The sequence below is a fragment of the Saimiri boliviensis genome, chromosome 1, assembly GCF_048565385.1.
Source record: "Saimiri boliviensis isolate mSaiBol1 chromosome 1, mSaiBol1.pri, whole genome shotgun sequence".
In the NCBI taxonomy this organism is placed as follows: domain Eukaryota; kingdom Metazoa; phylum Chordata; class Mammalia; order Primates; family Cebidae; genus Saimiri; species Saimiri boliviensis.
The window spans coordinates 64,938,239-64,955,257 of NC_133449.1; the positions used below are offsets into that span (position 1 = coordinate 64,938,239).

Below are 17,019 nucleotides of genomic sequence, written 5' to 3' on the forward strand. Positions count from 1 at the left end.
GATCGAGACCATCCTGGTCAACATGGTGAAACCCCGTCTCTACTAAAAAATACAAAAATTAGCTGGGCATGGTGGCACGTGCCTGTAATCCCAGCTACTCAGGAGGCTGAGGCAGGAGAATTGCCTGAGCCCAGGAGGTGGAGGTTGCAGTGAGCCGAGATCGCGCCATTGCACTCCAGCCTGGGTAACAAGAGCGAAACTCCGTCTCAAAAAAATAAATAAATAAATAAACAAATAAATAAATAAATAAATTTGAAAAAAGTATGTATGAGGTGCTTCATGGCATTTGTAAGTGTTCATCTCAGGTTCAGGAAAGAGAACTGGGCTGGAAGTAGATATATGGGAGGTGAGAACATTTACAGAATGAATAAAGCCACATGTGTAAAAGGGAATCTTTAGAAGTCTAAGGACTAAAAAGAGAAGAGGGCTGAGAAATAAACCAACATTAAGAATTTGGAGGCCAGGCACGCTGGCTCATGCCTATAATCCTAGCACTTTGGGAGACCAAGGTGGGCAGATCACTTGAGCCAAGGAGTTCAAGACCAGCCTGGGCAACATGGTGAAATCCCATTTCTACAAAAGCTAGGAAAGTTAGCCAGGTGTGGTGGCAGGTGCCTGTGGTCCCAGCTACTCAGGAGGCTGAGGCTGAGGATCGCTTGATCCCTGGATGTTGAGACTGTCATGAGCCATGATTGCACCCCTGCACTCCAGCCTGGGCAACCCCCTGCTTTGGGGCAAAAAAAAATTTGGGAAAGGAAGAGAAGCCCCCTGAAAGAGACCCAGAAGATTTAAAGGAGAGGCAGGAGCAAAGGCATGAAAGAATGGAGTCCCAGCAGCAGAGAATAGGTTTGAGAGAGTTTGGAGGAAGGCAGGGGTTAACTACCATGTGCAGAAGGGAGGTTAAGATAAAGACTAAAGGAGGGCCTGAGATTTTGCAATTGCAAATGCAAAAACGACTAGGACAGGCTGCTGTAGAGTGGGGTATGAATGGGGCAGTGAGCAGATAAAGTCAGGGAGGTTAATCATATTTAGAAGACATCTCAGAAAGAAGGACGTGGTACCGGCTGATGTTGAAAGCGTGTTGTGGTTTTCTGGCTTTGTTGGGAAGGATGTGAGCATATTTATATGATGAGAGGAGGAGACAGTGGATGAGAGGTACAGAAACGAAGGAGAGGATAGAACCCTGGACTGCCTCAAAGTAGCGGAAGGAAAATTAAGCACTCAGGAACAACTCTTCCTCTGAGATGCAAAAAACGCAGGTGGAGATTGTAGGTTTGGGGTAGGAACTGGGGGACGAATATTGATGTTCGACTTTTTGTGTGGACACATGTTTTCATTTCTCTTGGATGTATACCTAGGAGTGTGAAATTGCTGGGTCATATGGTTACTCCATGTTAACAATTGAGGATCTGTCAAACTGTTTTCCAAAGTGGCTGCACTGTTTTACATTCCTACCAGCAGTGTATGAGTTTCCAGTGTCTCCACAACCAGAAAACACTTGTCATCTGTCTTTTTATTATATCCATTCTGGTTGGTGTGAAGTGATACCTCATTGTGATATTGATTTACATTTCCCTAATGGCTAGTGGTTTTGGTGTCTTTTCATGTGCATGTTGGCCACTATATATCTTCTTTGAGAATTATGTATTCAAATAATGTGCCCGTTTTTTTTTTTTTTTTTTTTTTTTTTTGAGACGGAGTTTCGCTCTTGTTACCCAGGCTGGAGTGCAATGGCGCGATCTCGGCTCACCACAACCTCCGCCTCCTGGGGTCAGGCAATTCTCCTGCCTCAGCCTCCTGAGTAGCTGGGATTACAGGCACGCGCCACCATGCCCAGCTAATTTTTTGCACTTTTAGTAGAGACGGGGTTTCACCATGTTGACCAGGATGGTCTCGATCTCTCGACCTCGTGATCCACCCGCCTCGGCCTCCCAAAGTGCTGGGATTACAGGCTTGAGCCACCGCGCCCGGCTTAATGTGCCCATTTTTAAACTGGGTTGTCTTTTGATTGTTCTTCTGTTGTTTTTGTAGAGAAAAGGCCTCATGGCCGGGCATGATGGCTCATGCTTGTAATCCCAGCACTTTGTGAGGCTGAGATGAGTAGATCACCTGAGGTCGGGAGTTTGAGACCAGCCTGATCAACAAGGAGAAACCCTGTCTCTATAAAATAATAATAATAATAATTTTGTTAAAAAAAAAAAAAGAGAGAGAAAAGGCCTCACTCTGTTGCCAAGCACTGGCAAGTTCATAGCCTACTGCAGCCTCAAATTCCTAGGGCTCAAGGGATCCTCCTGCCTCAGTCTCCCAAGTAGCTAGGACTACAGGTGAGTGCCACCATGCCTGGCTAGTTAAGAAAAAAAAATACTTTTTGACCTGGCGCAGTGGCTCACATCTGTAATCCTAGCACTTTGGGAGGCCAAAGTGGGAGAATCACAAGGTCAGGAGTTCAAGACCAGTTTGACTAACATGGTGAGACCGTTTATCTACTGAAAATACAAAAAAAAATTAGCCAGGCAATGGTGGTGCATGCCTGTAATCCCAGCTACTCAGGAGGCTGAGGCAGGAGAATTGCTTGAACCCGGGAGGCAGAGGTTGCAGTGAGCCAAGATCGTGCCATTGCACTCCAGCCTGATTGACAGAGCGAGACTCTGTTTCAAAAATAAATAAATAGGAGGTGGGTGGGCAATAAAAAAATAAAAATTAAAAAAATAATTTTTTTCTTGTAGAGATGAAGTGTTTTTATGCCCAGGCTGGTCTCAAATTCCTGGCCTCAAGCAATTGTCTTACCTTGGCCTCCCAAAGCATTGGGACTACAGGTATGAGCCACTGTGCTCAGCCTGTCTTTTTATTGTTGAATTATAAGAGTTCTTTACGGTTAGAAAGAAAAAAAAAAGAGTTATTTATATATTCTGGATACTAGCTCCTTATGAGATATATGATTTGTAAATACTTTCATCCTGTGGAGTGTCTTCTCACTTTTTTTTTTTTTTAATACATACAGTGTGATGCCAGGGAGGATTTTCACTTTTTTTTTAATGGTATTCTTTGAAGCCTAAAAGTTTTAAATTTAGATAGAATCCAGTTTATTTTGTTATATTTTATTTATTTATTTTGAGATGGAGTCTTGCTCTGTTGCCCAGGCTGTAGTGCAGTGCCGTGATCTTGACTCACTGCAACTGCCACCTTCCAGGTTCAAGCAATTCTCCTACTTAGCCTCCCTCATAGTTGGGAATAGAGGTGCATGCCACCGTTCCGGCGTTCAAGATGTCGAAGCGAGGACGTGGTGGGTCCTCTGGTGCGAAATTCCGGATTTCCTTGGGTCTTCTGGTAGGAGCTGTGATCAACTGTGCTGACAACACAGGAGCCAAAAACCTGTACATCATATCTGTGAAGGGGATCAAGGGACGGCTGAACAGACTTCCCGCTGCTGGTGTCGGTGACATGGTGATGGCCACAGTCAAGAAAGGCAAACCAGAGCTCAGAAAAAAGGTACATCCAGCAGTGGTCATTCGACAACGAAAGTCATACCGGAGAAAAGATGGCGTGTTTCTTTATTTTGAAGATAATGCAGGGGTCATAGTGAACAATAAAGGCGAGATGAAAGGTTCTGCCATTACAGGACCAGTAGCAAAGGAGTGTGCAGACCTGTGGCCCCGATTGCATCCAATGCTGGCAGCATTGCATGATCTCCAGTATATTTGTAAAAAATAAAACACTTTAAAACCATTTAAAAAAAAAAAAAAAAAAAAAAAGAGGTGCATGCCACCACACCCAACTAATTTTTGTATTTTTAGTAGAGATGGGGTTTCACCACTTGGCCAGCCTTGAACACCTAACCTCAGGTGATCCACCCACCTCAGCCTCCCAAAGTGCTGGGATTACAGGCGTGAACCACCACGCCCGACCTTTATTTTATTTTATTTTTCAGTTGCTTGTACTTTGGTGTATCTAAGAAGGTTTTGCCTCATGCAAGGTCGTGAAGATTTTGTTCCTACATTTTCTTCTAGGAGTTTTATAGTTTTAACTCCTACATTTAGGTCTGTAACGTGTTTTTTGTTTGTTTGTTTGTTTTTGTTTTTTTTTTTTTTTTTTTGAGACAAGAATCTCACTCTGTCACCAGGCACTAGGCTGGAGTGCAGTGGCACAGTCTCGGCTCACTGCAACCTCTGCCTCCTGGGTTCAAGCAATTCTCTTGCCTCAGTCTCCCAAGTAGCTAGGACTACAGGCGCATGCCGCCACGCCCAGCTAATTTTTTGTATTTTTAGTAGAGACGGGGTTTCACCATGTTGGCCAGGATGGTCTCAATCTCTTGACCTTGTGATCCGCCCGCCTCGGCCTCCCAAAGTGCTGGGATTACGGGCTTGAGCCACCGCGCCTCGCCCCTCTATAACGTGTTTTGAGTTAATTTTTGTGTGCAGGTGTAAGAAGGGGGTCCAGCTTAATTCTTTTGCATGTGAATATTCAGCTGTCCCAGGCCATTTGTTGAAAAAACAATAATTTACCCATTAAATGGTCTAGGTACCTTTGTTGAAAATCAATTGGTTATAAATGTAAGCATTTATTTCCGGACTTTTTTTCTTTCTTTCTTTCTTTCTTTTTTTTTTTTTTGAGATGCAGTTGGCAGGCTGCAGTGCAGTGGCACAATCTCAGCTCACTGCAACCTCCACCTCCCAGATTCAAACGATTCTCTTGCCTCAGCCTCCCAAGCAGCTGGGATTACAGGTAAGCACCACCACACCAAGCTAACTTTGTTTATTTTTAGTAGAGACAGGGTTTCACCATGTTGGCCAAGATGGTCTCGATCTCCTGACCTCGTGATCCACCTGCCTTGGCCTCCCAAAGCTCTGGTATTACAGGTGAGAGCCACTGCGCCTGGACTCTATTTATTCCACTGGTCTATATGTCTATCTTTATGCCAGCATGACACTGTCTTTATTTGTAGTAAGTTTTGAAATAAAAAATTGTGAATGCCCCAACTTTGTTGTTCTTTCTCTTTCTTTCTTTCTTTTTTTATTTTGAGATGGAGTCTTACTCTGTCACCAGGCTGGAGTGTAGTGGTATGATCTTGGCCCACTGCAACCTCTGCCTCCCGGATTCAAGCAATCCTCCTACCTCAGCCTCCCAAGTAGCTGGGACTACAGGCACCCGCTACCACACCCAGATATTTTTTACATTTTTAGTACAGATGGGTTTTCACCATGTTGGCCAGGATAGTCTCAATCTCTTGACCTCATGATTTGCCCACCTCTGCCTCCCAAAGTGTTGGGATTACAGGCATGAGCCACTGCATCCGGCTGTTGTTCTTTTTCAAGGTTGATTTGACTATTTTGGGTCCTGTGCATTTCCATGTCCTTTTCAGCGTAAGCTTCCCAGTTTTTGCAAAAACAGCAGTTGGAATTTTGAAAAGGAATATGTTGAACTGTAACTCAATTTGGTGAGTATTGCCATCTTAACAATATTAAGTCTTCACTTCCACGAACATTCAATAACTTTCTATGTATTTAGGTTATTAATTTCTTTCAACAATGTTTCGTAGTTTCCAGGGTATGAGTCTTTAACTTCTTCTTCTCCTTTTATTTTTTTGAGACGGAGTCTCACTCTGTTGCCCAGGCTGGAGTGCAGTGGCGCAATCAACTTCTGCCTCCCACATTCAAGTTATTCTCATACCTCAGCCTCCCAAGCAGCTGGAACTATAGGTGTACACCACAACACCCAGGTAATTTTTGTATTTTTTAGTAGAGACAGGGTTTCACCATGTTGGCCAGGATGGTCTTGATCTCTTAACCTCGTGATCTGCCTGCGTAGGCCTCCCAAAGTGCTGGGATTACAGGCGTGAGCCACTGCTCCCAGCTCTACCATTTACTTTTTATATATTATCACTCTTGGCTATGGGTCTGTATACTAAAGAAAAATTACATACACACACACACACACACACACACAATCACATTTACCCTTGAAGATAACCATTTAAAGCAAGGGCTATTGCCACCCTCATTTTCACTGATGAGGAAATGGAAGCAGAAAGAGCTTAGGTGATTTTCCCCAAGTCTCCAACTGGAAAATTGCAGAGACTGAGTGACTCTACTGCCTGTGGCACTCTACTTTCACACCAGCTTTTTGGTCGTCCAAGCACTAGATCCATTTAAAGTTAAAAAAGTAGGAAATGTTCTCATACCCATTTTACAGATGAAGACTGAAGTAACCAAGGTTACAAGAGTCAAGATGAACCCCCAACTTTAATAGTGAATTCCTCGGCTGGGCGCGGTGGCTCAAGCCTGTAATCCCAGCACTTTGGGAGGCCGAGGCGGGTGGATCACGAGGTCGAGAGATCGAGACCATCCTGGTCAACATGGTGAAACCCCCGTCTCTACTAAAAGTGCAAAAAATTAGCTGGGCATGGTGGCACGTGCCTGTAATCCCAGCTACTCAGGAGGCTGAGGCAGGAGAATTGCCTGAGCCCAGGAGGCGGAGGTTGCGGTGAGCCGAGATCGCGCCATTGCACTCCAGCCTGGGTAACAAGGGTGAAACTCCGTCTCAAAAAAAAAAAAAAAAAAAAAAAAGTAGGAAATGTTCTCATACCCATTTTAACAGATGAAGACTGAGGTAACCAAGGTTACAAGAGTCAGGATGAACCCCCAACTTTAACAGTGAATTCCTCGGCCGGGCGCGGTGGCTCAAGCCTGTAATCCCAGCACTTTGGGAGACTGAGGCGGGTGGATCACGAGGTCAAGAGATCGAGACCATCCTGGTCAATATGGTGAAACCCCGTCTCTACTAAAAATACAAAAAAGTAGCTGGGCATGGTGGCACATGCCTGTAATCTGAGCTACTCAGGAGGCTGAGGCAGGAGAATTGCCTGAACTCAGGAGGCGGAGGTTGCGGTGAGCCGAGATCGTGCCATTGCACTCCAGCCTGGGTAACAAGAGCGAAACTCCGTCTAAAAAAAAAAAAAAAAAAAGTGAATTCCTCGGCTGGGCGCAGTGGCTCACGCCTGTAATCCCAGCACTTTGGGAGGCCAAGGCAGGTGGATCACAAGGTCAGGAGTTTCAGACCAGCCTGGCCAATATGGTAAAACCCCATCTCAAAAATAAAAATAAAAATAAAAAGAGTGAATTCCTCGAGGGCTTTGCAAGTGAGGATATCATCACTAAACTTCAGCTAACATAAATGGGTCACTCCTTTAGCGGTTGTCTTTCATGTGTTTGCCTGCTTTCCAACATGACTGCTCCTCCCTCCTCCCTCCATCCCTCCTCCGCCAAGGAGGAGCAAAGCACCAGGAAAGGGGGAAACGGTGGGGAGAACTCAGACGGCTCTTCTGCCTCACCTGCCCTCTGGCTCTCTTTCCTCCTGCCTTGGCCCTTGTAGATTGGCAAGCTCAAGCTTCCTGCTGGCTGTGGACTGTGGCTTGCTATAGGAGGGCAGGGAAGCCAGCCAAGGCTCCCACGCCAGGTTGCCTGGCCCTAGAAGGAAAAGGTGGGTCTGCTAGCTGTCTGTGGCTGAGAAAAGAGCAGAAACACCAGATACCGAGGTCTTGGCCATCTAAAGGTGTGTTTCCTCCTCTAGAAGATGAGACCCTCCTCCAAGTCACTGCAGCAGCCTGCATAAGAGTTAGACAAGAAGATGGCCGAACCATCAGTTTCCTCTGCCTCCCCAGGGCTGGGTGTCCTCACTGCCTTCCTGGGCCTCTCCAGTCCATTGGAGGCAGTTCTTGCTTGAAAAGCACCCTCCTATGTGTAACTTCCACTCCTTGCTCCCTCTTCAATATCCCTAAGCCCATTTGCTTTCCCATGGAGACACTTCAACATATTTTGTCCTGCTCTTCCAGCTACATTTCCCTCTGTTCTTCACCTCACCTTCCCGTGCTATTTTCTAGTCCCCTCTTTATAGCAGAACCACATGCCCACGTCCAAGTCCTGGTGCCCCCACCTACCAGCTGTATAAGTGTGGGCAAATTACTGAACCCTACCTACTGACTCTGTATTTGCAAGTTTTGTATTTGCCATATTGGCCAGACCGGTCTCGAACTCCTGACTTCAGGTGATCTCCACATTTTGGCCTCCCAAAGTTTTGGGATTAAAGGTGTCATCGAGCCATTGCACCTGGCCTAGACTTCTTTTGTTAAATTCATTTCTAAGTATTTTATTTTTTGATGTTATTATAAACGGAATTGTTTTAATTTTCTTTTCTTTTTTTTTTATAGATGGGGTTTGACTGTGTTGGTCAGGCTGGTCTTGAACTCCTGACCTCAAGTGATCTGCCCGCCTTGGCCTCCAAGGTGCTTGGATTACAGGCGTGAGCCACTATGCCCGGCCTTTAATTTTATTTTCAATTGTTTATTGCTAGTATATAGAAATATAATAGATTTGAGTGTGTTGATCTTGTACCCAAATAACCTTGCTGAACTCATTTATTCACCCTAACAGATTTCAGTGAACTCCTTAGGATTTTCTATTTGCAAGATCTTGTAGTCGACAAATAAAGATAATTTTACTTTCCCTTTCCAATCTAGATGGCTTTATTTCTTCTTCTTGCCTAATTTCCCTAGCTAGAACCTCAAGCACATGTTGAAATAGAAGTGAAGAGAGAGGACATTATTGTTGTATTCCAATCTTAGGGAGTATACCATGGTTTTGAACGGGATGTCTATGGTTTATAAAGATGTCAGTTGGCTGGGTATGATGGCTCACAACTATAATCCTAGCACTTTGGGATGCCAAGATGGGTGGATCACCTGAGGTCAGGAGTTCGAGATCAGCCTGACCAACATGGAGAAACCCCATCTCTACCCATCCAACATGGAGAAATATTATTGCTTGAACCCAGGAGGTGGAGGTTGCAGTGAGCCGAGATAGTGCCATTACACTCCAGCCTCGAGAACAAGAGCGAAACTCCATCTCAAAAAAAAAAAAGTGTCAATTTTTTCTTACAACAATTTGTCTCACAATTCCAAATAGAATTACAGCTCATGTGGATGGATACACAAGTGAGAGTATAAGATCTTTGAGGCCGGGCGTGGTGGCTCAAGCCTGTAATCCCAGCACTTTGGGAGGCCGAGGCAGGTGGATCACAAGGTCAAGAGATCGAGACCATCCCGGTCAACATGGTGAAACCCCGTCTCTACTAAAAATACAAAAAAATTAGCTGGGCATGGTGGCGAGTGCCTGTAATCCCAGCTACTCAGGAGGCTGAGGCAGGAGAATTGCCTGAACCCAGGAGGCGGAGGTTGTGGTGAGCCGAGACTGCGCCATTGCACTCCAGCCTGGGTAACGAGTGAAACTCCATCTCAAAAAAAAAAAAGATCTTTGAGTGGAGATTTGCTCTTTTGTTGTAATGAAAACATTTAAAAGGCAACAACAATTAAAACAGAACCATATACATCTCAGTGAAAGAGAAGATGGAGTTGAGACCCTGTCTACAAATATATGTATAAACTTAAACCCAATGGCTAAGGTATAGGGCTTTGCAACAAATATTGGGAAACTTGGATAGCTGTTGGGAGAGAGCAGTTAGAGAGGCACCTGAAATCATTCACCAAAATGGTTTCTAGAAGAATTTAAAGAAAAATGAAAGAACAAACAAAAATCCAAGCAACTTAAAAACTTGAAAAAATCCAAATGAATATTATTGGACCTGTAAGTTTGGAAGAACTCAAGCTTATAACAATGGAAGAAATTCAAGGATTTTATTATCTAATTTTATTTATTTATTTATTTTCTTTTATTTTTCTTTTTTTTTTTTTGAGACGGAGTTTCGCTCTTGTTACCCAGGCTGGAGTGCAATGGCACGATCTCGGCTCACCGCAACCTCCGCCTCCTGGGCTCAGGCAATTCTCCTGCCTCAGCCTCCTAAGTATCTGGGATTACAGGCACGTGCCACCATGCCCAGCTAGTTTTATTGTATTTTTAGTAGAGACGGGGTTTCACCATGTTGACCAGGATGGTCTCGATCTTTCGACCTTGTGATCCACCCGCCTCGGCCTCCCAAAGTGCTGGGATTACAGGCTTGAGCCACCGCGCCCGGCTATTTTTCTTTTTTTTTTAAAGACACAGTTTCATCATGTTGGTCAGGCTGGTCTTGAACTCCCGACCTCAGGTGATCTGCCCTCTTTGGCCTCCAAAGTGCTTGGATTACAGGCGTGAGCCACCACGCCTGGCCTACTTATTTATTTAGACAGAGTCTGAGCTCTGTCACCCAGGCTGGAGTGCAGTAGCATCGTGGCCCACTGAAGCTAGGGCCTCCCAGGATCAAGCAATACTCCTGCCTCAGACCTACTCCAACCACCCTGCCACCAATTTAAAAACAATTTTTATTTATTTATTTATTTATTTATTTATTTATTTTTGAGACGGAGTTTCGCTCTTGTTACCCAGGCTGGAGTGCAATGGCGCGATCTCGGCTCACCACAACCTCCGCCTCCTGAGTTCAGGCAATTCTCCTGCCTCAGCCTCCTGAATAGCTGGGATTACAGGCACTCACCACCATGCCCAGCTAATTTTTTGTATTTTTAGTAGAGACGGGGTTTCACCTTGTTGACCAGGATGGTCTCGATCTCTTGACCTCATGATCCACCCGCCTCGGCCTCCCAAAGTGCTAGGATTACAGGCTTGAGCCACCGCGCCCGGCCTAAAAACAATTTTTAAGAAGAAAATTGCTATGTTGTCCAGGCTGGTCTTGAACTCCTGGGCTCAAGCAATCTTCTGCATTGGCCTCCCAAAGTGCTAGGGTTACCCGCATGAGCCACTGCACTCAGCTCATCTAAAGTCTTATGTCAGAAATGTATCTGCCGGGCGCCATGGCTCACGCCTGTAATCTCAGCACTTTAGGAGGCCAAGAGGGGCAGATCATGAGATTAGGAGTTCAAGACCAGCCTGACCAACATAGTGAAAGCCTGTCTCTACTAAAAATACAAAAATTAGCAGGGTATGGTGGCGCATGCCTGCAATCCCAGCTACTCAGGAGGCCGAGGCAGGAAAATTGCTTGAACTTGGGTGGTGAAGGTTGTGGTGAGCTGAGATCACACCATTGCACTCCAGCCTGGCAACGAGAGTGAAATTCTGTCTCAAAAAACAAAACAAACAAACAAAAAAACAAAAAACCACATGTCTAGGCTGGGAGCGGTGGCTAGCACCTGTAATCCCAGTACTTTGGGTGGCTGAGTAGGGTGAATCACCTGAGGTCAGGAGTTTGAGACCAGCCTAGCCAACATGGCAAAATCGAGTTTCTACTAAAAATGCAAAAATTAGCTGGGCGTGCGGGTGCACACCTGTAGTCCTAGCTTCTCAGGAGGCTGAGGCAGGAGAATCGCTTGAATCTGGGAGGTGAAGTTTGCAGTGAGCCGAGATTGTGCAACTGCACTCCAGCCTGGGTGACAGAGTGAGACTTCATCTCAAACAAACAAACAAAAAATCTGCAGTAAATATGAACAACAAGGTGTTACTATTCTTTATCTTTTTCTTTTGAGACAGGGCCTCACTCTGACGCCCAGGCTGAGGTGCAGTGACATGATCACAGCTTATTGCAACTTCGACTTCTTTTTTTTTTTTTTTTTTTTTTTTTTTTTGTATTTTTTTTTAGTAGAGACGGAGTTTCGCCACGTTGACCAGGATGGTCTCGATCTCTTGACCTCGCGATCCACCCGCCTCGGCCTCCCAAAGTGCTGGGATTACAGGCGTGAGCCACCGCGCCCGGCCAACTTCGACTTCTTGAGCTCAGGTGATCCTCCCACCTCAGTAGGAACCTCCTGAGTAGCTGGGACTATAGGCATGTGCCACCACACCCGGCTAATTTTTGTATTTTTTTTTTTTTTTTTTTTTTTTTTTTTAGAATTAGAGTTTTACCATGTTGGCCAGGCTGATTTCGAACTTCTGGACTCAAGCAATCCTCCCTCCTCAGCCCCTCAAAGTGCTGGGATTACAGGCATGAGCCACTGTGCCTGGCCATGTTACTATTCTTAACATATAAAGCATTCGTGTAAATAATTAATATGAAATTAAAGCTTCATAGAAAAAAGAGCACAGAAAATAGACAATTCAGAAAATAGACAATTCATTAAAGGAGGAAATACAAATGACTAATAACTGAAAAGAAGTTCAATCTCACTGGTAATCAAAGAAATGCAAATGAGACAACAAGAAGGAACAACCTTTTGCCTTCAGCAGAGATTTCTAAGATGATGATTCATGCTCATTACTGCTTAAGGGGTGTTGAGCTAGCTCTCATAGTAACCCTTTGAGGTAATTTCCTATGAGCAGGCCCGTATTACAGAGGCAGAAACAGACTCAATAAGGTTCAGTAATTTGCCCACACTTATACAGCTAGTAGGTGGGGGCACCAGGACTTGGACGTGGGCATGTGGTTCTGCTATAAAGAGGGGCCTAGAAAATAGCACGGGAAGGTGAGGTGAAGAACAGAGGGAAATGTAGCTGGAAGAGCAGGACAAAATATGTTGAAGTGTCTCCATGGGAAAGCAAATGGGCTTAGGGATATTGAAGAGGGAGCAAGGAGTGGAAGTTACACATAGGAGGGTGCTTTTCAAGCAAGAACTGCCTCCAATGGACTGGAGAGGCCCAGGAAGGCAGTGAGGACACCCAGCCCTGGGGAGGCAGAGGAAACTGATGGTTCGGCCATCTTCTTGTCTAACTCTTATGCAGGCTGCTGCAGTGACTTGGAGGAGGGTCTCATCTTCTAGAGGAGGAAACACACCTTTAGATGGCCAAGACCTCGGTATCTGGTGTTTCTGCTCTTTTCTCAGCCACAGACAGCTAGCAGACCCACCTTTTCCTTCTAGGGCCAGGCAACCTGGCGTGGGAGCCTTGGCTGGCTTCCCTGCCCTCCTATAGCAAGCCACAGTCCACAGCCAGCAGGAAGCTTGAGCTTGCCAATCTACAAGGGCCAAGGCAGGAGGAAAGAGAGCCAGAGGGCAGGTGAGGCAGAAGAGCCGTCTGAGTTCTCCCCACCGTTTCCCCCTTTCCTGGTGCTTTGCTCCTCCTTGGCGGAGGAGGGATGGAGGGAGGAGGGAGGAGCAGTCATGTTGGAAAGCAGGCAAACACATGAAAGACAACCGCTAAAGGAGTGACCCATTTATGTTAGCTGAAGTTTAGTGATGATATCCTCACTTGCAAAGCCCTCGAGGAATTCACTCTTTTTATTTTTATTTTTATTTTTGAGATGGGGTTTTACCATATTGGCCAGGCTGGTCTGAAACTCCTGACCTTGTGATCCACCTGCCTTGGCCTCCCAAAGTGCTGGGATTACAGGCTTGAGCCACCGCGCCCAGCCGAGGAATTCACTATTAAAGTTGGGGGTTCATCCTGACTCTTGTAACCTTGGTTACTTCAGTCTTCATCTGTAAAATGGGTATGAGAACATTTCCTACTTTTTTAACTTTAAATGGATCTAGTGCTTGGACGACCAAAAAGCTGGTGTGAAAGTAGAGTGCCACAGGCAGTAGAGTCACTCAGTCTCTGCAATTTTCCAGTTGGAGACTTGGGGAAAATCACCTAAGCTCTTTCTGCTTCCATTTCCTCATCAGTGAAAATGAGGGTGGCAATAGCCCTTGCTTTAAATGGTTATCTTCAAGGGTAAATGTGATTGTGTGTGTCTGTGTGTGTGTGTGTGTGTGTGTGTGTGTATGTAATTTTTCTTTAGTATACAGACTCATAGCCAAGAGTGATAATATATATAAAGTAAATGGTAGAGCCAGGAGCGGTGGCTCACGCTTGTAATCCCAGCACTTTGGGAGGCCGAGGTGGGCAAATCACGAGGTTAAGAGATCGAGACTGTCCTGGCCAACATGATGAAACCCTGTTTCTACTAAAAAATACAAAAACTGGCCGGACGTGGTGGCTCACGCCTGTAATCCAAGCACTTTGGAGGCCAAGGTGGGTGGGTCACCTGAGGTCAGGGGTTCAAGACTAGCATGACCAATATGGTGAAACCCCATCTTGAAAAAAAAAAATACAAAAATTACCTGGGCATGGTGACGCGCACCTGTATTCCCCAGCTACTCGGGAGGCTGAGGCAGGAGAATTGCTTGAACCCAGGTGGCGGAGATTGCAGTGAGCTGAGATTGTGCCACTGCACTCCAGCCTGGCGCCTGGAGACAGAGCAAGACTTGGTCTCAAAAAAAAAAAAAAAAAGGGTAGAACCAGGACTCCAAAGCCCACAGATTTAATAGTTATACTGTAGGTGTCTCACAACCATAAAAACAAACACACATAGTATAAAGACTGGAAAGAAATACAACAAATTATTAAGAGTGTTTGTTTCTGTATGGTTGGATTATGATTTATTTTCATTTTTTCTTTTTTTGAGACAGAGTCTCACTGTTGCACAGACTGGAGTGCAGTGGTATGATCTTGGCTCACTGCAACCTCTGCCTTTGGGGTTCAAGTGATTCTCATGCCTCAGCCTCCTGAGTAGCTATGATTACAGGTGTGCCGCACCACACCCAGCTAATTTTTATATTTTTAGTAGATACAGGGTTTCACCATGTTGGTCAGGCTGTTCTCATTTCTTCTTCTTCTTCTTCTTTTTTATTTATTTATTTATTTATTTATTTATTTATTTTTTAAGACAGGGTTTCACCTGTCTTAATATTGGTCAGGCAGGTCTTGAACTCCCGACCTCAGGTGATCCGCCCGCCTTGGCCTCCAAAGTGCTTGGATTACAGGTGTGAGCCACTACTCCCAGCCAGCCTGATCTCAAATTCCTGACCTCAAGCGATCCACCTGCCTTGGCCTCCCGAAGTGCTGGAATTACAGGCATGAGCCACTGCATCCATCCTCATTTTTTATTTTTTTGAGACAGATTCTTGCTCAGTTGCCCAGGCTGGAACGTAGGGCTCAGTCTTGGCTCATTGCAACCTCCGCCTCCCAGATTCAAGCGATCCTTGTGCCTCAGCCTCCAGAGTAGCTGGGACTGCAGGTGCCCGCCACCACACCCAGGTACGTATTTTTTTTGGTCTTTTTAGTAGAGATAGGGTTTCATCATGTTGCCCAGGCTGGTCTTGAACTCCCGCTTCAAGTGATCCACCAGCCTCGGCCTCCCAAAGTGCTGGGATTACAGGTGTGAGCCACTGTGCCTGGCCTAAGGTAAGAATCATTATCCCCATTGTCCAGATGAAAAAATAAGGCCAAGAGAGGTTAGAAAGTTGGCTTAAACTTTGGGTTTCATACCTACTAAGAGGCAGACAGCCAAGATCTGTAGGCGGATCTGGCTGTCTCCAAAGCTAGGTGCTATCGTCAGGAATGCTGGACCATGGGACTGGTGCTTAGGACTTCCCCACACCAGTCTTCTGATGGAAGAGTTAAGGTGGGAGGCTGTGAGGACTGGGTCTATGCTGGATGTGCTCTCATGGGTCTCCTCTGCCTGCTCTATTGTTTTCCTGGGTTCATATTCCTGGTAGAGGGCATGGCCTGGAAGGTGGACAGTCAAGGGTGCCATGGAGTCTCTCTAAGGATTACCTGTTTCTCCTGTTAGGTATCCCATAGAGCAGTGCTTCCTAACCTTTTTGGCACCAGGGACCAGTTTCCATGGACGGGGTGGCAGGGATGGTTTCAGGATGATTCAAGTGCTTTATGTTTACTGTGCATTTTATTTCTCTTATTACATTGTAATATATAATGAAGTAATACAGCTCACCATAATGTAGAATCAGTGGGAGCTCTGAGCTTGATTTCCTGCAACCAGGTGGTCTCATCTGGGGATGGGAGACAGTGACAGATCATCAGGCATTAGAATTCTCATAAGGAATGTGCAACCTAGATCCCTTGCATGGGCAGTTCACAATAGGGGTTGCACTCCCTAGGAGAATCTAATGCCATAGGAGGTGGAGCTCAGGCAGTAATGTGATAGGACGATAGGATGTGGCTGTAACGTGGCTGTAAATACAGATGAAGTTTCACCAGCTAGCCCCACCACTCACCTCCTACTGTGCTGCCCAGTTCCCAAAAAGTCATGGAGAGCTACCAGTCTGTGGCCCAAGGGTTGGGGACCCCTGGTATAGAGGAACTAAAAATAATAGCATAACTACAAAAGACCGAGGTATGGAAGTGTGTGTTAAGGCAATAGACAGTGGCCAGTCCTGATAAATCCAGACGTAGCTATGTGAGTATGTTATGTAGTGATGTGGAGGTAACTATTAGACCTGAAAACATCAGTGGCTTTAAGCAGTATCCCTGGATTGGAAGGATGGAGAGGGAGTTCTTGCTTTTCATTGGAAGCTCTTCTGTCCTATTTGATTTTTTGATTTGATTTTTTTAAAAATATGATTTTTTTGATTTTGATTTTGTATTTGATTTTTTAAAAAGGCTGTGTGTATTATTTTAAAATTACTATTTTAAAAGAACAGGTTTGTTTTCTGTTTTTGCTTTTTGGTATAGGCTTTGGGGGCATCTAGGGGATTCACATCCCTTCCCCATCTAAGCTGAAATTTTATCTTCTGGAGAATAGGGATAAAAACCATACTCCCCCCACGGAGTTGCTCTGAGGATAAAATGAGGTAATGCATATTAAAGCACATAGACCAGAGTTGGCTGAAATTCAGCATCTATAATTACTAAACATTGTTATTATTAATAATAAACCAAATACGCAGGTAATACCAGAGCCCTGGCACATAGTAGGCACTTAATATTGGGTGAAAGTTATTTAAATAAAGTAGTTATTTAACCCCTCACCAAGGCCTTATAATTTCACCCCCAACCCATGACACACTGGCCCCAAGGCTCCGAGTAACACTTAAATATTGATGTGGTTACTCATTTATTCATCACTCGGCTCTCCGCCGCAGAGTTCGAGGAGGGTAAGCCCCGCTCTCTGGCCTCCCGCGCGGCGGCCTGGCCGCATGCAGGCCCACTGCGCAGGGAGGTTGGAGGCGGCGGCAGCTCACCGGCTTCCAGGTCGCCGATGCGGGACGGTCACGTGGCCGGGCGGTAGTCGCTCCGGTTTCACTCGGGCATTTTCCAGGGCAGGGGCGGGCTGGAGGAGGGGAGATCGCGGCCCGGGGTCGGGGAG

The 17,019-nt window shown here is 45.5% G+C and overlaps 1 protein-coding gene across 1 annotated transcript; it reads left to right on the forward strand.

The window, feature by feature from the left end:
* The first annotated feature begins 3,256 nt into the window (after positions 1–3,256).
* LOC101034269 (large ribosomal subunit protein uL14) lies at positions 3,257–3,738 on the forward strand. The gene is given in 2 exon segments (XM_003922611.4): positions 3,257–3,655; positions 3,658–3,738. Coding segments are annotated over 2 exon segments (420 nt in total). The 5' UTR covers positions 3,257–3,264; the 3' UTR covers positions 3,687–3,738.
* The last annotated feature ends 13,281 nt before the right edge of the window (positions 3,739–17,019 follow it).